The 20116-nt window shown below is 30.1% G+C and overlaps 1 protein-coding gene and 1 pseudogene across 1 annotated transcript; both read left to right on the top strand.

Annotated features, from left to right (window-relative positions):
- Window positions 1–3205: 3205 nt before the first annotated feature.
- LOC114166881 (transcription factor MTB1-like) lies at window positions 3206–5880 on the top strand. The gene has a single exon (XM_028051759.2). It carries the CDS (start codon window positions 3738–3740, stop codon window positions 5607–5609), a length of 1872 nt encoding a protein of 623 aa, XP_027907560.1. The 5' UTR covers window positions 3206–3737; the 3' UTR covers window positions 5610–5880.
- Window positions 5881–15918: 10038 nt separating this feature from the next.
- Window positions 15919–17579, top strand: LOC114167200 (aspartyl protease family protein 2 pseudogene; annotated as a pseudogene).
- Window positions 17580–20116: the final 2537 nt, after the last annotated feature.

Raw genomic sequence — 20116 nt, 5'->3', positions numbered from 1 at the left:
AATTTCTTTAATAGAAGACGTTTTAATTAAATGAAACTTGTTAATTTTTTTTTTTATAATTTTGACTTTTTAATCCTTCACTACTCTTAATATATTTGATAAGACTTCAAATTATGCACGATATTTTTTTATTGGTTACTTTAGAATAAATTAAGATTTTTTTTTCATTGGTTATAAATAGGAATGAACTATCTTGTTAACACATATTTACGTAAATATTTTTTTTATATCCATAAAATTCAAGCTCGATGTTGAAAAAAAAAAGTGTTCTTTAAGTATTTGTATTTTCTTTGGATCACATGTATTTCTCATTAAAATTTCAATGATTACCCTGAAAATATTAATTTTAATAAGATGATAACACATATGGATGTGAAAAAGATTAGATCAAAATTTTGTACATTATTTTGTTTTATTTTATTTTATTTTTTGAAAAAAAAATATTGATTTTGGAATTTAAATCTATTTATTAGTATATAAAAAACATGGGCAATTAGGGTTGGCCTAATCAAGGTCCAAATGCTTTTTAAACATGATTTTACAATAATAATCAGTTGGTTGATTTACTTAATGTCGTTCGGTCGGCTTAAGAGGACACTAGGGTGGAATCTTGGAGACATTCCAACTGTTGAAACTGGAAGGGAGAAATCTACCCGTAACTGGTCATTGTTACACATTTTCATAAGTGGACCCCAAGGTGGAATCATGGGAACATTCCAACTGTTGTCACTGCTCGAGGGCTGCTCAGTTGCTGATTGTTGCACATTACTTGTATAAATAGATCTCATGGTGGAATTTTGGAGGCAGTCCAACTGGTAACTTTGGGAAGGGATCTGACCGACTTCTATTAGTTGTTGTTTGCATAAATGCAAACATTTATTAAAGTAATCTCAACCGATCAGCTATTGGTCGATGCGTTACATTGAGTGACAGACCACAACAGTTGAGAAAAATCATATCTTACCACAATCAGTTAGCAGTCAACCGACCGACTAGGCCATACAGTACAATTTAAATGTGAATTTCACATTTTTCCCATTTTATATGAAGTTTTATATATTTTAAATATTATCGAAATGAATATAGTATTTTCTTGTTTGACTCTCTTTGTTTGACTCAACTTATCTCTAGTTAATTTTGAGTTTTTAATTTTGTAAATTTAAGAGTTTAATTTAAACTTGTATGAACAGCTATGGACTTAGGGTGCACTTTTTACAATTTAAAATTTGATCTCTAAAATATGAACACAAAATTTGTTTTGATTTCTATTAAATATATACATCAATATGGAACAAAACTACAAGTGACAGGCAAAAAGGAGTTAACCCATTAATTGCATTAATATTTATGGAAATAGAAATGTCTTGAGAAATTAAAATGAATTTATTTATAAATAAGATGGGAGATGGAGGCAAAATTAAAGGCTATTTTATTAATTTATTATTAAGAATAATTGTTAAGGAAATTATTCTAAAATAGTATAATACATTGTACCTGGAGAAAAACAACGAACCATGGAAGGGAAATATACATATAAAATCTTGTAAGTTAGATATGATTTATACATGAAGCGAGAAAAATACAGGATACATTGTTATCAAATAAGAATGGTTTTACATATTATTATCATCATTATGTTTGATAATAATTATTTAAAAAAATAAAAAGCATTAAATGCGTTTATTATTTATAATATATCAAACACATTCTTATTTAATGTATTTTATAAAATAAAATACTATAAATTATTATAGATAAAACTGATACTTAACTTGTAATATTATTATAATATTGTACGATTTACACAATATTTTTCGTTTAGATATCACGTAATACCATACATTTTTTAAATCATTAAATAAAATTATAAAATTGTGTAAATAATTAATTTTTTTCTAAATTATCAGTTACACCAGGTGTTCATCTTTCTAGGTGAATTTAGTTCAAAAAAAACATAATTCTAATCAAAATTAATGCAATTGAAAATTTAGATACTTATGAGTATTGTGAGTATAACACCATTTAATTAAAAATAAATGCAACTAAAATTTTCTTTTTTTTTTTCAATTGCGTCATTTATTAAGAATGTAGCTTCAATTAAAACAAAAGACAAACTTAATTAAAAATTAAAGATGTTTTGTGCACTTTAATAAATTTCAATTAAAATAAGATCTAATTAAAGTTTTCATATATATATATATATATATATATATATATATATATATTATTTACAATTTTATGTCTAATCATAATTTTAATCTTAACTGTCTTACTAAAATTTACCTAAAAAAACATAAATTAATAAACTATTAATGATATATTTACTATATTAGCACATCCAATTTATATTCACACCACAAGCATATCACACAATAGTAATTAATAAACTATAGTAATCTATCATAAATGTAGCACTACTAAGCTAGTTATTAATACCCGTATCCATGGTCTTATATATCTTCTCACAAATTGTGTTTATTGATTCGCTATAAAGTAAACATTAATATTCATTTATTTCCTTAAAAATCTGTTTTTTTTATCAATTTTCTTCACTAAAAAAAATCTAGAGTAAAATTTAATTTAATTTAAAATAAACTTTGTCTCTCAATCTCCCAACATTTTAGAAAAGACCAATCCAGTATCAGAGGCATCAAATTATTTTCCTCCTGAATCTTATATGACAGATTTATAAGAGCAGTAATGCATTTTTGGAGAGAGTAAATAAAAGACAAAATAATGCATTTTTGCCAGTATTTAAAAGAGCAGTTTCTTGTATAGATATATTTGTTTCTTGTTTTGATGTTTTGATTTAGAAAAACTAAAATAACTTCTGCAATGATTTTGAAATGAGAGTGAGAAGACACCACCAAACCAACCAATTCCATCTTTAACATGCACACACACAAACACGAAATTCAGCCATTCAGATTAATAACTGTGAGTCACATGTGAGGGATTGCGTGTCACTGTTTAGCACGAGTATCACGAATTTCATATACTACCTTAAACTCCAAGGTTAACTTGTCCTTATCTACTTACGCACTAAGTTATATAAATACCACTGTTTTGTTTTTTCATTATGGTTTCTCTCATTTATTACCACACATGCTAATTTAAATACACATATTTTATTTATATCAACACATTAATTACTATCAGTTTATTTAATATTTTTATTTTAGTATATTGCAGGCTTCAGTACAAGACTAGTAGATAGATAGGAGCAAACAACCAAAACCACTACCTCTCAACTTCCAACCAAGTAACCCTGGTTAAACTTTAACCCTAGTTGGTTTCTTTCGCACTTTGCGGTTACAACATAGGAAGAAAGAAAGAGTGAGTTCGGAGTTAGAGAACGTAAGCCGCATTGTTATTTGTTCATTGTTCATTCACACACTTCTTCTCTCTTTCTCCCAAACTCTGAAACTTTTTTTTTTCTTTGTCGTAATAAGAATAGGTTCACAGAGAAAACTGAAGAATCCTTTTTATCTTCCTTTGCTTATTATCTGGTGGAGCTTAGACACAGACATGTTTTTTTTTTTTTTCGGAGACACAGACACCCTTTTGATAACTTGAACACTGGGTGTGCTCATAATGTTGTCCCTTGTTGAGTTGTTACCCGTTTGGACAGTTTTTAGGTTTTTCTGATTTTCCGGAACCCCAGGTTGAAATTCTGCGAGATCTGAGGTTTCTGGATTTGGGCTTTGAGAAAGTTGAGATTTTGCTGGGTTTAGGGGATGAAGATTGAGGTGGGGTTGGGAGGGGTGTGGAATGAGGAAGAGAAAGCGATGGTGGTGGAGGTGCTGGGTCGCGGCGCGTTTGATTACTTGGTGGCGAATTCTGTTTCTAACGAGAATCTGTTAATGGCGCTTGGGAGCGGCGAGAATCTGCAGAACAAGCTTTCGGATCTCGTGGAGCGTCCTAACGCGTCGAACTTCAGTTGGAACTATGCGATCTTCTGGCAAATTTCGCAGTCGAAGTTTGGGGATTGGGTCTTGGGGTGGGGAGATGGGTGTTGCAGGGAACCGAGGGAGGGAGAAGAGAGCGGAGAAGTGAGAGGGAGAGGGGTTGTTGGTGACGACGAGAAGGTGCAGAGGATGAGGAAGAGGGTGTTGCAGAAGCTGCACATGACTTTTGGGGGTTCTGATGAGGACAATTATGCTTTTGGGTTGGACCGTGTTACTGACACGGAGATGTTCTTTCTTGCTTCCATGTACTTCTCTTTTCCCCGTGGACTGGGGGGTCCAGGTAAGTGTTTTGCTTCCGGGAAGCATTTGTGGCTCTCAGATGTGTTCAAATCTAGTTTTGATTACTGTGTGAGGTCTTTCTTGGCCAAATCTGCTGGAATTCAGACTGTTGTTTTGGTTCCTACTGATATGGGGGTGGTGGAGATGGGGTCTGTGAGGATGGTGGGTGAGAGTTTTGAGCTTTTGCATGCTTTGAAGTCTGTGTTTTCTGCACAGGCATCGTTGGTCCCGCCCAGGGTTAAGCCAATTGCACCATTTGATTTGGTGAGCGAGAAAAGAGATGAGAATGCAAATGCCCTTTTCTCTGGTGTGGCAATTGGGGACAAGGAAAAGAACAACAGCAGTAATGGTAGTAACAATAGAGTAGAAGGAAACGGAGTTCCAAAGATTTTTGGGCAAGATTTGAACAGTGTGACTCAATTCAGGGAGAAACTTGCTGTGAGGAAAATGGAGGAGAGGCCAAGGGCTTGGGGAGGTCACCCCAATGGGAATAGTATTGGTTTTCCAAACGGTATCCATGGTTCTAGTTGGGGGGCAGGTCAAGTCATGAGACAGCTTGGTCCTCCTGAAATTCTTGCTCCTAGGTTGTCCACCTCCGGTGCATTGTCGGTGCCGGAGCTGGCCAATGGCACAAGGCATGATTTTGTGCATAACAATTACCAGCAGCAAAGGCCGGCTCAGATGCAGATTGATTTCTCAGGAGCCACTTCAAGGGCTTCAGGGAGATCAATGATTGCTGAATCTGAGATTTCTGATGTTGAGGCCTCGTGCAAGGAGGAGAGAGCGAGTGTTGCAGATGACCGGAGGCCGAGGAAGCGGGGAAGGAAGCCGGCGAATGGAAGGGAGGAGCCCCTCAACCATGTGGAGGCAGAGAGGCAAAGGAGGGAGAAGCTGAACCAGCGGTTCTATGCCCTGCGTGCTGTTGTTCCAAACATCTCCAAGATGGACAAGGCATCTCTGTTGGGAGATGCTATTGCTTACATCAATGAACTTCAAGCCAAACTCAAGAGCATGGAGTCTGAGAGAGAGAGATTTGGAAGCACCTCCTCTATGGATGGATCAGTAATGGAGGCCAATGCTAGATCAGAAAATCACAGTAATGGAGTTTCTGATGTGGATGTTGAAGCTGCACAAGATGGGGTGGTAGTAAAGGTGAGCTGCCCTATTGATTTTCATCCGATTTCAAAAGTGATTCAAACCCTGAAAGAAGCAGAGATTGGTGTTGTTGATTCAAAACTTACTGCTGCAAATGATACTGTTTTCCATACATTTGTAGTTAAATCTGAGGGACCTGATCAGCTGACTAAGGAAAAGTTGATTGCATTGTTTTCCAAAGAATCCAACTCCATACAGACATTGTGATATGGAGAATTGCAATTAACATAGTCCATAGCATGATACACATAGAAGAGCCAAATATCTACATTGTCTTCAGAAATTTTGTTATACTATAGAGAATCTTAAAGTAAAGCAGTGGGAACTAGGAAAGTAGAATAATAATAGCTTCTATTAACCCTCTAGGGTAGTCAATTTATGTTTGTCTATAATATACACAGTTTATCATAAGAACTATCATTCCTGCTATGCCAATTATTTTGTTTAGTTTAACAGAACTACCATTTTACCTTCCTCATATCATATAGCCTAATCTTTTCCTTTGCCTGTTTCTTGTATTCTACCAAGTCTTCTGCAGCAAAAATATCAGTTATTTCTCTGCTGATTTTGTCTTTGTCTTTGTCATTGTCACTGTCACATTTTAACTATATTATATCTTCTAATGTAATTTCTTTCATTGTAATGTGAGCAAATTCATTCCTAACTCAATAACATCTTTTATTTCCTGCTTTAGAAATGCATGTTTCTTGATAAGATGCATTAGCTTGTGTAAATAAATAAAGACTTTCCTTTTATAGGAAGATGAGTTTCTTATTCTTTTTTCTTTCTGCTTGCATATGGCAGTGGTTTGTGATTCATGTCTTTAGCTGGCTTTTCCAGAAGTTAGAAAATGAGTGGAAATAAAAGGGCCAACAAACTCTTTCACAGTAGATTCATGGTTTTATTTGATCAACCATAGTACTGTAAAAAAAAAAAAGGATTCTACATTCTACACTGCAGTGAGTTCCTTTGTTTATTATATCGACCTTTCCATAACAAGTTTGAATTTGAGGTATCTGATGCAGAAGAAAGTAAACATAGGTTAAATTCAACAGATAGAAGCTCCATTATGCAGAGTTTCACATAAAATAATAATAATTATTATTATGTTGCGTGGTCCTGCACAGTGCAGCATCGTGTGACTCGTGTCCCATTTGATATTTTGATTTGATGATATTGAATTGTGAAACGTTCACGTGCCGAGTTCTTTTCATCCAATGAGTTATGCGGTGACAAGGATCATGTGGTGCATGTGTTTGCTTATGGAAGAGAATGAAAGGTAGGACTTTGAGAAAAGCAAAGGAAAGAAAACGATGCAAAGAGAGAAAGTGTGTGTGTGACATAAGGTGTCGTTGATGCTGAGAGAAACCCCAACAAGGTCGTGTCAATTTTACATCAAACACTTGCGAATGATTCCTTCTCTATAGTTCAATGATAAAGATCGCCCACCAATATTTGTATTTTTCCCTTCCATTCTTCATCATTTTTTCTTCCCTCAATCCCCATTATAACTCATGCAACCTCTTATAGTAGGGCCACTTTTAATGCATGTTACCCCATGTTGAATTTGGATAAGGAAACTAATAAAAAAAATCATGTTTTGCACTTTTCTATGTTAATTTGAGATTCATGGAGTACTAAAAATCGTTCAACAAAAGTAATTTTTGTATGATTTTTATTATGGTTAGAATTTGAAGGTGGTGTTTGTTGAAGTAGTTTTGGAAGATTAAGCCCAAAAAGAAAAAGAGAATAAGAAATGGTCCAGGGAAGAAGTCAATAGGGACATGCGCCCAAACGTGCTTTTCGTTTGAGAGGAAAACCGTGAAAACTGACAAAATTTGATTCACGTTAGGTGACGGAAAAGCACCACATAGAATAGAACAATGTGTTTCAAATAATGTTTTAAAATTTGAATAGGTCATTCCTTTTCTTAAAACTAAAAAACCACATCATAGTACTCCTATATTATTATCTGCTTCATAGAGCTCCTAAAATAGTGTTGTGATTACATTTCAAAATAAACATGTCTTTAAAATTTTTGAACCAATAGAATATAAAACTTTTGTGGAGCTTACTCGGTCAACAATCACTTTTTTATATATAACTTTTATATATATATATATATATATATATATAGATATAGATATAGATAGATTATTATGATGGTGAATACATGATTTTAGAATTAATGATAAAAGATGTGTAGATGTTCCTTTCGACCTTCCCTATATATTAATTTTCTTCTAGAGTTTGCTACTGGTTTTTGGATTGTGGTATCAATGGGATATATTTAGGTAAATAATCTTAAGTGATAATTTGAATATTGTAGAAGCTCACATTGGATTTATTATTTATGATAATGGTAGATTAACTTGTGTAAAATTATTACGTTTTAGGACATATCTGTGCAACAACATGCAGGTCCTCCAAGATTGGTTCTTCTCATTCTTAATGGGGCAAAACATAGAAAGTTATTTGAATATGAGAGTAATCCAAAAGTTTAAAAGTTGAAGAAGAAATTATTAGTAGATATGATAAGAAGAAGGAATGAGTGAATTTGACTAGACATGTTTATGTTTTAGCTTGTGATGTAAAAATATATACACATCATCATCTTTGATATCTGAGTATTATAAAATTTGTTTCACTTTCTCATCTTATCATATAATAGATATATACCTATATTTTTTATTTATTAACATTTTGTTTTACATGAGAAAAAGTTCATTCGGAATAAAATATAATATTATTAATAATTTAATCTCAAAAATAATATTTAACCTTTTTAATAGCAATTGATAAGAAAAAAAATTATAATTATATTAATTTTATAATAAAATATCATATAAAGAAAAATAATTTTAATCACTTAATATAGTTAAAAACGAGTATGAAGAGAAACAAACTATTCATAATATTTCCAAGTACAAATTTCTTTACCACCCAAGTGGGTAAAATTCAATATATATAGAATCTTTATTTTTAATAACATAAAAAAATTTCATTAATATAATAAATAAAACAAATGATAAATATGCTTTTAATTTTTTTTATACAAAATTAAAATTTGTTTTTGTCTAAACTTTAATATATTTTGATTTTTAAACTCAAAAAAAATGTTCTTAAAATAATTATATCTATTATTTTTAGAATTTAAAAACAAAAATATATTACAAGTACAAGGAGTTAAAAGTACATTGAAATACAAATATTGAATCTTATGATTTCTCGTATGTATAACTTATTATATTTCGACACTAGAAAATCTTCCAAAATCCAACAAAAACATTGTTTTGAGTTCGTAATATTTCATGATGAGATACCCTTAATCTTTCCCTGAGAGAAAATCCTGTATTCACAGCATATTCTGTTCTATGTAGATGATGAAAACACTTAGTTTTGAGATTCCACAAAAGAAAAAAAAAAAAAAAAAGATAAAGAAAGAGAATGAAATAGAATTGGCCTTAAGAGGCAGTGAAAGTCCATTAAAAGAAAGGAAAGATGTGATGTGGGGAGTCGATAATCTGATGCAACAAAGTAAGGGTCAAAAATGAATAATGGCATGTGGTGTTGTGTTCAACCAAATAACTGTAGATGTGACCATTTTTGTTTTTTCTCTTTGTCTCTCTGTGCTTCAAATTCATAATCCACTTTCTCTTTAAATCCAAAGTGCCAAATTCTATTTTAATTACTCATAAGAACTAGTTAAACAGTTATATATGATTATGCAGAATAAGCCAGTAGTGTTAAAGAATTCAATTCCACAAAACGAAATTCTAAAATAAAAATTAGACTCATTTATATATTATAAAATTATCTTATTTTCAATTTATAACATATATAACATATAGGATATTGCCAATGCAATCATTAGTGGACACAATACTAAAACACGTACCCACGTTCTGCATATGAAGATTATTGTCGTTAAGTAACGCCATGTTCCCCACAATATTTAAGGCTAGCTTGCTTTTATAACTTAATTTGCCACCAACATTGTTGGCTATAGCTTATAATAACTCAGAATGTCAGTTTTTATATTAATGTCCTTCTAAGGCACTTCTATTTTTTCTGTTGTTTAAATTTGTATTTAATGGACTTCTTTTAAAAAAATATGATGGCGAGAGTACCTTTTATAAATGAATTATATCAACCCATGATTTATAAAAGGTTATCCATAACAAAGCTTGACATTTACGTGAAAAAATTATTGTTATTTGTCTAATCTCTTACAGGCCTTCTTTCTGATTGCAATTTTGTCTTCAATCTTGCACCATGTTAAATCTTCTGCCACATGATGTCAAATTTTCAAGTGTAATAACTTGATCAGCATACTCAGTTTTGCAGGATTCATGGAAATGAAGAGAAACTACGTACTCTTTACCGATTCGTAGAAATGAAGTGACAATGATGAGTTGCATGTTGGATGTTAATTTGGAAGAAGAATAAATGGCCATAATATATAGTTCTAGGGCTTCAACATTTAACTGCATTATTCTTTCTGTGTGTATTAGACAACTAGTTTAAAATAAGAACACGTGACAGCCTCATTGCTTATAATATATATGCAGTTCTATTTTGTGCTTGTCAGTATAGTCTCGCAAGAAGCTGGTTCGGTCTCCAATTTACTTGTATATTCCAATCACAATAACAATGATTGGCCACTACGATTAAATGCAAACTTTATGTTACAAATCAGACAAGTTTGGATTCTCTACTTCTATGTTTCTGTTGTTTATCTGTTTTATTTTTAAAATACATTTATGATCATTAATTTTAAAATATATTAAAATTATCTTTAAAACATCAAAATAATGTATTTTTAATACTTAGCAGAAGAAAAAAACTGAACAGAGAAGCGAGACTCCCAGATTGACTTAGTTTAAGATTTATGGATTGAATTTCAATTTAAATTTATTAAAATAGATTGAATTTATAATTTAAATCGATTTTAAGTAAATAAACTAAATTTAGATCTTTTCAATCCAATTTTAATTCGACATAATTTAGTTTTATTGTGATCGATTTGCTCGATTTTCGTCTTAACTGGACTAAGCTTAAACTTTGATCCCATAGACAACATAATGGACTTAGTTATACCTTATCTTATTGCTTTTTCTTGCACCTCATTTTTTTCTTCTTGCAGTTGTATGTAATTTAAAATCCCCATTTTACCCTTATACGAAAAAACCCTATAGGGCAAAAGCTTCACCTACCCACACCATTGCACCTTCCTTCCCCATTCTTTCTTTTCTCTCTTCAAGCTTCTTCCTCCCCTCGATATTTCTCTACGCTAGGGCCTTCACTCCCTCTGTGCAGTTCTCCCTTGATAGCTCCCTCTCCTTTTTAGAAAGTCATTTTTAGATCTGAATATTTAGATCATCCATTTTCGATTTCTTTTTTATATTCTAGATTATATGTTTCGGAATATATTTAAGGATTTAGAAATACCTTCCAAAACATCCCATCCAGAATGTTTTTTTTTTTTTTTGTACTTTTTAGAATGAGTGTTCCGAAAACACTTAAGCCACAAAGTATAAACAAAATAAGGAAGTGTAAGAATTTTTTATGATAATTTTAGTAAGGGGTCATTTGGTGATTGCACCTTTTACGATGACAAAAAATAAAAACAAGGGGTGAAGGAAGAAAGACCCACCGAATCTTCGGTTCAACTGTCTTTGCATCTTAAATAATGTACTTTAATTTTAAATTTTCAAAATTCAAAAAATATCTAATTTAAATCTAATCTAAATTAAATTCGATCCAAATTTAATTTTAATCCAATTAAGTGAAGTGGATTTAAAATCTTAAAATATGAATTTAAATTTAGAATGAATCCATTTAAATAAATTTAGAGGTAATATAAATTTAAATTGAATTTCATAATTTGGAATTTTTATTCAACCTTTCTCTTGTTGAGTCTTATGTCCACACCACTTTAGATTATATTATTCAATATACCTAATAATATTATTACTTTACTAAGGATTCTTATTGGTCCCACCCGTTTACAAATTGTTCTTTAGTAGTGTGACTTTCTCTATCTCAAATTTGAAGGTTCCTCTCTGCCTGTGATTTAAAGTGGTGCGTATTCAAAAGATACCATGATACGTTTAAATCAAAATAATTCAGTAATTTTGGGTAATATTAATATTGATTAAATGGGAATACAAGTGATATTCAATTTCTTAAGTGGTATATCAAAATCGGAATAAGTATTTGTATATTTGTTTAGTAAAGTTTTTATATTTATTATTGTTATAAATTATTAAGATGTTTTATTTTATTTTAAAAAAATTACAATGATAAATTATTTATTTATTTGATATTAAATTATAAAAAATGTATTTATTTAACATTCAATTCTTTATAATACCATATTTTAACAGAAATCTTATTTATTAAAAATAAAAACACAATTTCAAATATATTATATGTCAAAAAGTCAATAAAAAAATTTACTCCAAAAATAGCAACAAATTATAGTGTAGAGCTTTTTGTATATGTATAAATTAATCATGGAGTCTGGTCGTGATGCTAATAAAATTGTCAATTTCAAGTGATGGTGTTTAATGAAAAATAATTTTCCAAAATAGTAATTTTGAAATTTTTTTCCTTTTTTACTTTAATGCATCTCTCCACTAAACCCACGATTTAGAGAATTTATTTATATGTATATATATCGGATGTCAATATCCGGTAAATAAAATCTTTTAAATATACATTAATTAAATTTTGACATCTATAAAAGAAATATTATATATTAAATTTTAATATTTGTAATAAAAGGACAAAATATAATATCGAATATCATTCGTAAAATAAAATAAAGTATAAATGTCGATATTCATTGAAAAAATATTTTGGGATGGATGATTTACAAAGGGTAAAAATATAATTAGTTTTTAACTCAAGAAAAAGTGAGAATTTTAAATTTTTTTGAAGGTACAGGATAAGTGGTTGGAAGTGCAGGGAGAGACAACATAACTATAAATGTGTATGAAATGTGTATAGTGGGATGAACCTTTTGGCAGCTATTGCAGTTGGGTCATGCATGCTTTTTTGAAATTCATAAAAGTTTAGAACCGTTTGCTTTTTAGTTAAATTATATATGTGGTCCTAATTTTCGTAGTAAAATATTAATTTAGTAAATTTATTATTTTTTACTTCAATTTAAATTCTATTTTAAGAAATTTGATATAATCAAGTAATTTTTATTAGTGGTGTAACAACAACGTTAAATAAGGTGTCACGTGACAGTTCTTGAATTTTTTGATTTCTTTTTAAATAAAAATTTTGTCACGTGTCAAGCTAACATTGTGTCACGTGGCACAACAGTGACAGTGTGATGTGGTAGTGACAGTATCACATGTCACTATTATTTCACATGTCATTTTCTCATTCTCAATTTAGTCTTAATTTTTGTAAAAATTGTGCAATTTCGTTCTCTTCCAAATTGAAACAAAAATTAACTTTTATATAATTGTTTTACAGATATTTTTATTAAATTTGATATTTGTATTCAAATTGATATTTTTATTATATATTTTTAACAAAACTAAATTTATTTAAATTTGTTTCATATTCAACTTTATTTAAAAAAAAATTCAAATTTTAAATTATTTTTTTTAATTGTTACATAAAGTAGTTGTTTTTTTTAACATTTATATAATTGTTATTTTTACACCAACTCAAGCATTTGTATATAAATTATTGAATTTTACACATTTTAAAAATATAAAATTATTTAAAATATAAATTCAAATAAAAAACAATATTAAAGTATGATGTAATAAAATATCAATATAATTTATGATTTTTTATTTATTTATTAGTATTATTTTCTATTAACAACTTTAAAACAATTTTAAATAAAGTTCAATGTAAAATATAAATTTAAATAAACTTAATCTTGTTAAAAATATTTACTTGAAATATCAATTTTGATAGAAATAATTGTATACGTTTATATAGAAATTAAATTTGGTTTCAATATGGAGAGGGACAAAATTGCTCAATTTTTACAAAAATTGAGACTAAATTGAGAAAAAAAAAAGATTGGGACCAAATTGAGAATAGAAAAAATGACACTTGGTATAATAGTGACACGTGACAATGTCATTGCCACGTCATACTGTTACTACAACGTGATACGCTGTCAATTTGACATGTGGAAAAATTTTAATTTTTAAAAAAAATATAAATAAAAAATTCAACAAAAGAAATTAAAAAAATCCAAGAATTGACACATGACACTCCATTTAATGTCGTTACTACACCACTAACAAAACTAACTTGATTGCATAAAATTTCTCAAAATAGTGATCAAATTAAGATAAAAAAATAGAAGAATCAAATTGATATTTTGCTACGAAAATGAAGACAAAAAACATAATTTAACCTTATTTTTTCATCGAAATAATATTAATAATTTAGAATGTGCTTATAATTAGTCGTTTAGCTTAAACTTATATAGTTAGAATACTATTAACAAATATAAAATAACACTAAAAAATTTAACTAAGTTAATAATATTTAAAATAGCACATGTTTAATATTCAAATTGTAAAAAAATCAAATCAAATATATAATAACACTTAAACATAAGTTGTAACCATACAAAGCTTTATTATTTAATAGTGTAAAGTTTAAATCCAGAATATAAAATATATACAATATTTTAGATTAGATTTAAAGAAAAAAAGTTAAGATAAGCTCATATTAAAATGATTTTTTCTAAAAGAAATTTCATTGATCGGTAGAGATTTTCGTGGTTTTGATTATTCAATAATTTTATCTTCCAATTTTATATTTACTTTTTAATTATTTGTAATTTGGAAAAACGTTTTCAATCGTACTCTATAGACACAGACACTAGTATAGTCTAGTTACCATTTTAACTTATTTAATAAAATTAATGTAATTAACATTTCTGGTTTTAAGGAAAGTCAATTATTGTTAGCAATTTCACTTAAAAATAACAAATAATTATTTGTATTTTAAAAAATTTTATTCATTATTCAGAATAAAATATTTCAATTACTGTCATGGTAATTTTCTGAATTCCAATCTCTTTATGGCAAATAGTTTATTTTTTATCCTTTAAACATAAAATTTTATACATTACGTAAAATATGAGTATATATATATATATATCATATTAAACAAATTTAATATTAAGATTTAGACCTAAAATTCATAATTATACAATAGATACACAAATAAAATATAAACATGATATAATAAAATAAATCAAACAAGTCTCAATATAAACCTCAATAGGAACCAGCAAGTCTTAAAAACATCATAGTGTGTGTTGAATTTATTTGCAATTTAAATCCAATCTAACCTTTCTCTTCTTTGTGCTATTTTTTATCAATTAAAAGTGAAAAAAATCATTTAATTAGATTTTATTAGTTTTCCCAAACATACATATGGTCATTTAGTTATCATTCATAAAATCATTGACAACACCATCAAATACCAAGTATGTAATTATATCCATCACAAGTTAGTGATAATTTACACCATCTCTACATCTTCAAATTCTAACAATCATAAAGAAGATTTTAAGGTCCTCTGAAAATGTTTGGAGCTAATTTATATAATCAAAGTCTCAAGCATGTAATTTTTTCATTACTTCTCTTAATAAACTTTGAGAGTGCTTCTTCAACAATATTAATATTCTCGAAAAGAATTCCAGGAAATTTATGAGGTTTTTGCTTTGACAACAAGAAAGCGACTTCACTAAAAAAAAACATGATGACAAAATAAAAGGTTTCACTTTAATGAGCAAGTTTTGCATATTGAAAATTTTCTCCTAGGATTCATAAGGGTCTAGGATATTAAAGTCCAACATGTTTTCCACATCATCATCGGTCATAGAAATAACACGTAAATCTTCAAAACATTCACATTGGTACATCTTTTAAGAACAGTAACATAATCCAATTGGAACCAAACATGGCCCACGCCATTTACTGCACTCAGCAGTGTGAAAACGAATGAGTTTATTTTAAGGTGTATTTAGCTGGTACCTATTATATAATGTCTTCATTTCAAATTATAATTATTTGAAATAAACAAGTTCAGACAAAGTTTCATAAAGTTCACTGTATTCATTAGCAGCACTTTTGAGAAGTACAACCCAAACTTTCACCAACCAACCATTAAAGCAGAGTCGTGCGAGCACTATAATTGGTCTTACCAATTTCTCACTCTTTTTTCCTTATACAAGTAAAAATTCATGATTTCCCACAACAGTTAAATTAACTGAATTTGTAAATGGAATACAAAAATGGTTATTTTTTAATCTTAGAACAAGTTACTATTGTTTTTAATATATATAAACATGTTAAATATCTCTACCACCTTTACTTGAGAGAAAATTATATATTAAGAAACATGATACTTTATTTTATATAATTAGGAAATGGAAAGTTGAAAAATATAATAAAAAATGGAACAGTTCCAGAAAAACCTTTCAGTTTTTTATATAACTGGCTTCCACCTTCTGAGACTCTTGTCTCATTTTCCTCTCCAAAATGGAAGAGAAAGTAAAGTTTCAGTTTTTCTCTTCCTTGTTAACCTTCTTCATCTGTGTCTATGGCGCGTACACTGAACCACTTAACTCCGAAACCCTCATTCTCCGTAACCATAACCTCCCCAACCCACCCACACTCTCTTGGCCCGAATCCACCACCTCTGGGTCCGATCCCGAACCCGACCCGTCCACCATCTCCGTTCATCTCCACCACATAGACGCACTCTCTCTCAACAAAACCCCCTCCCAACTCTTCCACCTAAGGCTCCAACGCGACGGCGCAAGAGTCAAAGCTCTCTTCTCCTTGGCCTCATTGAACCAAACCCGGACTACAACTTCTGGGTCGGGTTTCAGCAGCTCCGTGATCTCGGGTCTTGCACAGGGTAGCGGCGAGTACTTCACGCGCCTAGGCGTGGGAACTCCTCCGATGTATGTCTATATGGTGCTTGACACTGGAAGCGACGTCGTTTGGCTCCAATGCAAACCCTGCGCCAAATGCTACTCCCAAACCGACGAAATCTTCGATCCTTCAAAGTCCTCATCTTTCGCCGGAGTACCCTGCTCCTCCCCCCTCTGCCGCCGCCTCGACTCGCCGGGATGCAGCCGGAAAAGCAGCAATTGCCAGTATCAGGTTTCCTACGGCGACGGCTCGTTCACGTTCGGCGATTTCTCCATAGAAACTCTCACGTTCCGACGAGCGCAAGTCCAGCGTGTGGCTCTCGGCTGCGGCCACGACAACGAGGGCCTCTTTGTGGGCGCCGCAGGTTTGTTGGGCCTAGGTCGCGGCGGCTTGTCGTTTCCAACCCAAGCCGGAGCCCGGTTCAACAACAAATTTTCATACTGTTTAACTGATCGAACCGCTTCCTCCAAACCGTCTTCGATTGTGTTTGGCGACTCGGCCGTTTCGCGAACCGCGCGGTTCACTCCTATTATTAATAACCCTAAACTCGACACCTTTTATTATCTCGAGTTACTTGGAATCAGCGTTGGCGGCGCGCCGGTTCGAGGCATTTCGGCTTCGCTCTTTCGTATCGACTCGACCGGGAATGGTGGAGTGATTATTGACTCGGGGACTTCCGTGACGCGCCTCACGCGACCTGCTTACGTGGCTCTCAGAGACGCGTTTCGGGTCGGAGCTTCGCATTTGAAACGCGCGCCCGAGTTCTCGCTTTTCGACACATGTTATGATCTTTCGGGGTTGCCGGAGGTTAAGGTTCCGACCGTGGTGTTGCATTTTCGCGGTGCTGATGTGTCGTTACCGGCGGCGAATTATCTCATTCCGGTGGATAACAGCGGCAGGTTCTGCTTTGCGTTCGCCGGAACAATGAGTGGGCTTTCTATCATTGGAAACATTCAACAGCAAGGATTTCGGGTTGTGTTTGATTTGGCGGGTTCTCGGGTCGGATTTGCCCCAAGAGGGTGCGCGTGATAGAATGTGATGCAAGTTGAGGTTTTGGGAATAACTCTTTCCCTTTATTTTCTTTTGTGTCTCTCTTTGAAAACTATTGGCTTTTGGTTTATGCGAAATCAGTAGAGACTATAGAAGGAAGATACTATTAATTAGTGATGTTTTCAGCGTTTTTTTACCTAATGAAATGCTTATTAGTGATAAAAAAAGGTTCTTAGCTCGTAAATGCTTAAAAATATCTATGTATTGATGTTGCATGTAGTTATTCTTATCTATGTACTTTAAAATCAATATGAAGATATTAACATTTTTTTTTAATTTTCAATTACAAAAGTGACACTAAAATTATTAAATAATGGATAACTTCTAACAATGTAATAATCTAATAATGTAAAATTATGTGAACATCTTAAACGGTGTGAAAGGGGGTGAGACGTAAGGAATTTGTGGGTGTGAAAAAGTAATTGATAGAATATTTAAGAAGCAAAGTGACATTTTGGATCGTCAATCACGGAGCTCATCTTTTCATTACTTTCCACTGAATTATTTGAGTACAACGCGTGAACATTAATGGCAATTATACATTTGCCTTTTTTTGTTTTTAAATTATAATAAAATATATTAATGTAAAAAAAAGATTGTTTATAATTTAGGTGAAATTAAATATCTTTATTATGTTTTAATTAACTCTCTTCTCTTCTACAATGTTTAAACATATATATATATATATATATATATATATATATTTTTTTTTTTAATTTTTTAATAAAGTGATATTCATTTTTCTTATTATATGTTAAAGTATTGCATTAATTAAAAACTAAATAAAAAATTTAAAATAGAATTTTAAAAGTAACAAAAAAGAGCGTAGAGAATTGTTTTAAATTTAAATTTAAAAATTTTAAATTAAAATAATAAATGTAAGTATCACTTTACTTAGAAATTTTATTAGTTAAATATATACCAGATATTAGATGTTTATTTAAAAATTATATGCAATATCAATATCAGTTTATTTTATTTTATTAAAAACAAACATAAAAGAAAAAAGAATATTTATTTTAAAACTATGAGTGAAATTATTAGCATTTTAAGAAAGGTAAATATAATTTTTTTGTAATATATTATTCACAATATTATACCTGTGACTATTATTAATAAACCTTTTTTATACAATGTTATTTTAGGCAAATTATACATTAAGACCCACTTGTTGAACTAGTTATAGAATTTACTATGGTAGATATCTATGAGTCAGATTTACTTCAATAAATATTAGGCTTGCTCAAATATAAAATTATTGAATCTAACAACAAAAGAAGATAAAAAAAGTTAATAAATTATATGTTATGCTTCGTACCTAAAATTTAGTTAAAATCGTCTTAGAATTTTTAGAAATGAAAATGATTTTACATTACAACCAGGATTTCATGTGACAATTGTCATGAAAAATAAGTTTTCCTTCTTATATTGGCAGTCTAATGAAACTTAAACTCTTTCAATAATATATTTCTAAATAATTTAATTATTAAATGATGTATATGTAGTCATTAAATCCATTCACAAAAAGGGAAGAATTTTTTTCATGCTAGAAAACTTTTTTTTTTGTATTAATTAAACAAAATGTTATCTTAGTTTCTTAGACATTTCTTTGTAACTATTTGCTTGTAATTAATCTGATAAAAAAAAATTAAAAAGGTAAAGTTGAAGCATTTCCACATAACTATTATTAGGAAGAAAATATGAGCAAAACATTTTTTTTAACGCCTTTGGATTCTAAAGAGACTTCTTCTATTTCCTTTTTCAATCTCGTAGAAATTTCCTACATGATGTGTTCCCTAAGCAAGTTCAAACAGGACAAGTTCTCAAAAATATTTTGGTCAGAATATGATAATTTTATTGAGTAATCAAAAGAATATGAAAATAAAAATAAAAAATGTTAAATCTCATATATCAACAATAGATAAAACTAATTTTTAGCATATAAATAAAAATAATAATACTAATAATAATACAGAATTATATTAATTATATGAAGATGAGTAAAATTTAATGATCCAAAGTTCTTAATTTTATTAGTTTGGAGAAGAAGTTTCCACGCAAGTTCACCATACCCACACTTTAATTATTGAGCATGTAAGACAAAATCCTAAACCCTAAATAAAATAATGTGCTTTGCATGAAAAAGAGTGGGCCACGATTAGTATTATCTCTTTTGTCCAAACATATTCCCACTCTTAATTAAATTCTCACGAATCTTAACTAGAGGGAAAAAAAAAACATAATTAAGCAATAATTGTAATGTTATTCAACACAAATCCCTTGATTACCGCAGTATTAGCGCTAAATAACCTCAAAATTACGTTTTTTCTACTAACTTCTTTTCGTACTATATCACCTAACTAAAAGAGAGGAATAGGTCAAAGTACTTGATAAAATGAAATGGTAGCTCATAGTACAATTTTAGCGGAATTAAAATATCTTGAAACGTAGTATCAGTTAAAAATACAATAGAAATATTAGCTGTACATGAATCTTTTGATTTTTTTTTTCTTCGTAACCCATTTGATTTTTGTTTTTATTTAAAACTATAAGTTGACATCCAATTTTATATAATCTTAATTTGTTTTCAATTTGTGAAAATTGATACAGTTTTATTATGATTTTTGAGAAAATTATGTAATTTCATTATTTTCGTTAGATGTCTTAAACAAATTACAGATTTTTCATCAAATTAAATTACATTCAAACAAAGTATTATTA

The sequence above is a fragment of the Vigna unguiculata genome, chromosome 10 (genome assembly GCF_037176805.1).
Source record: "Vigna unguiculata cultivar grain cowpea cultivar isolate G323 ecotype 2 chromosome 10, ASM3717680v1, whole genome shotgun sequence".
NCBI lineage: Eukaryota > Viridiplantae > Streptophyta > Magnoliopsida > Fabales > Fabaceae > Vigna > Vigna unguiculata.
The sequence above is the reverse complement of the archived record's forward strand: the minus strand, read 5'-3'. Positions and strand labels throughout refer to the sequence as shown.

Excerpts from the sequence above, each read along its gene's own strand:
- LOC114166881 (XM_028051759.2), top strand. The coding sequence starts at position 3,738 with ATGAAGATTGAGGTGGGGTTGGGAGGGGTGTGGAATGAGGAAGAGAAA.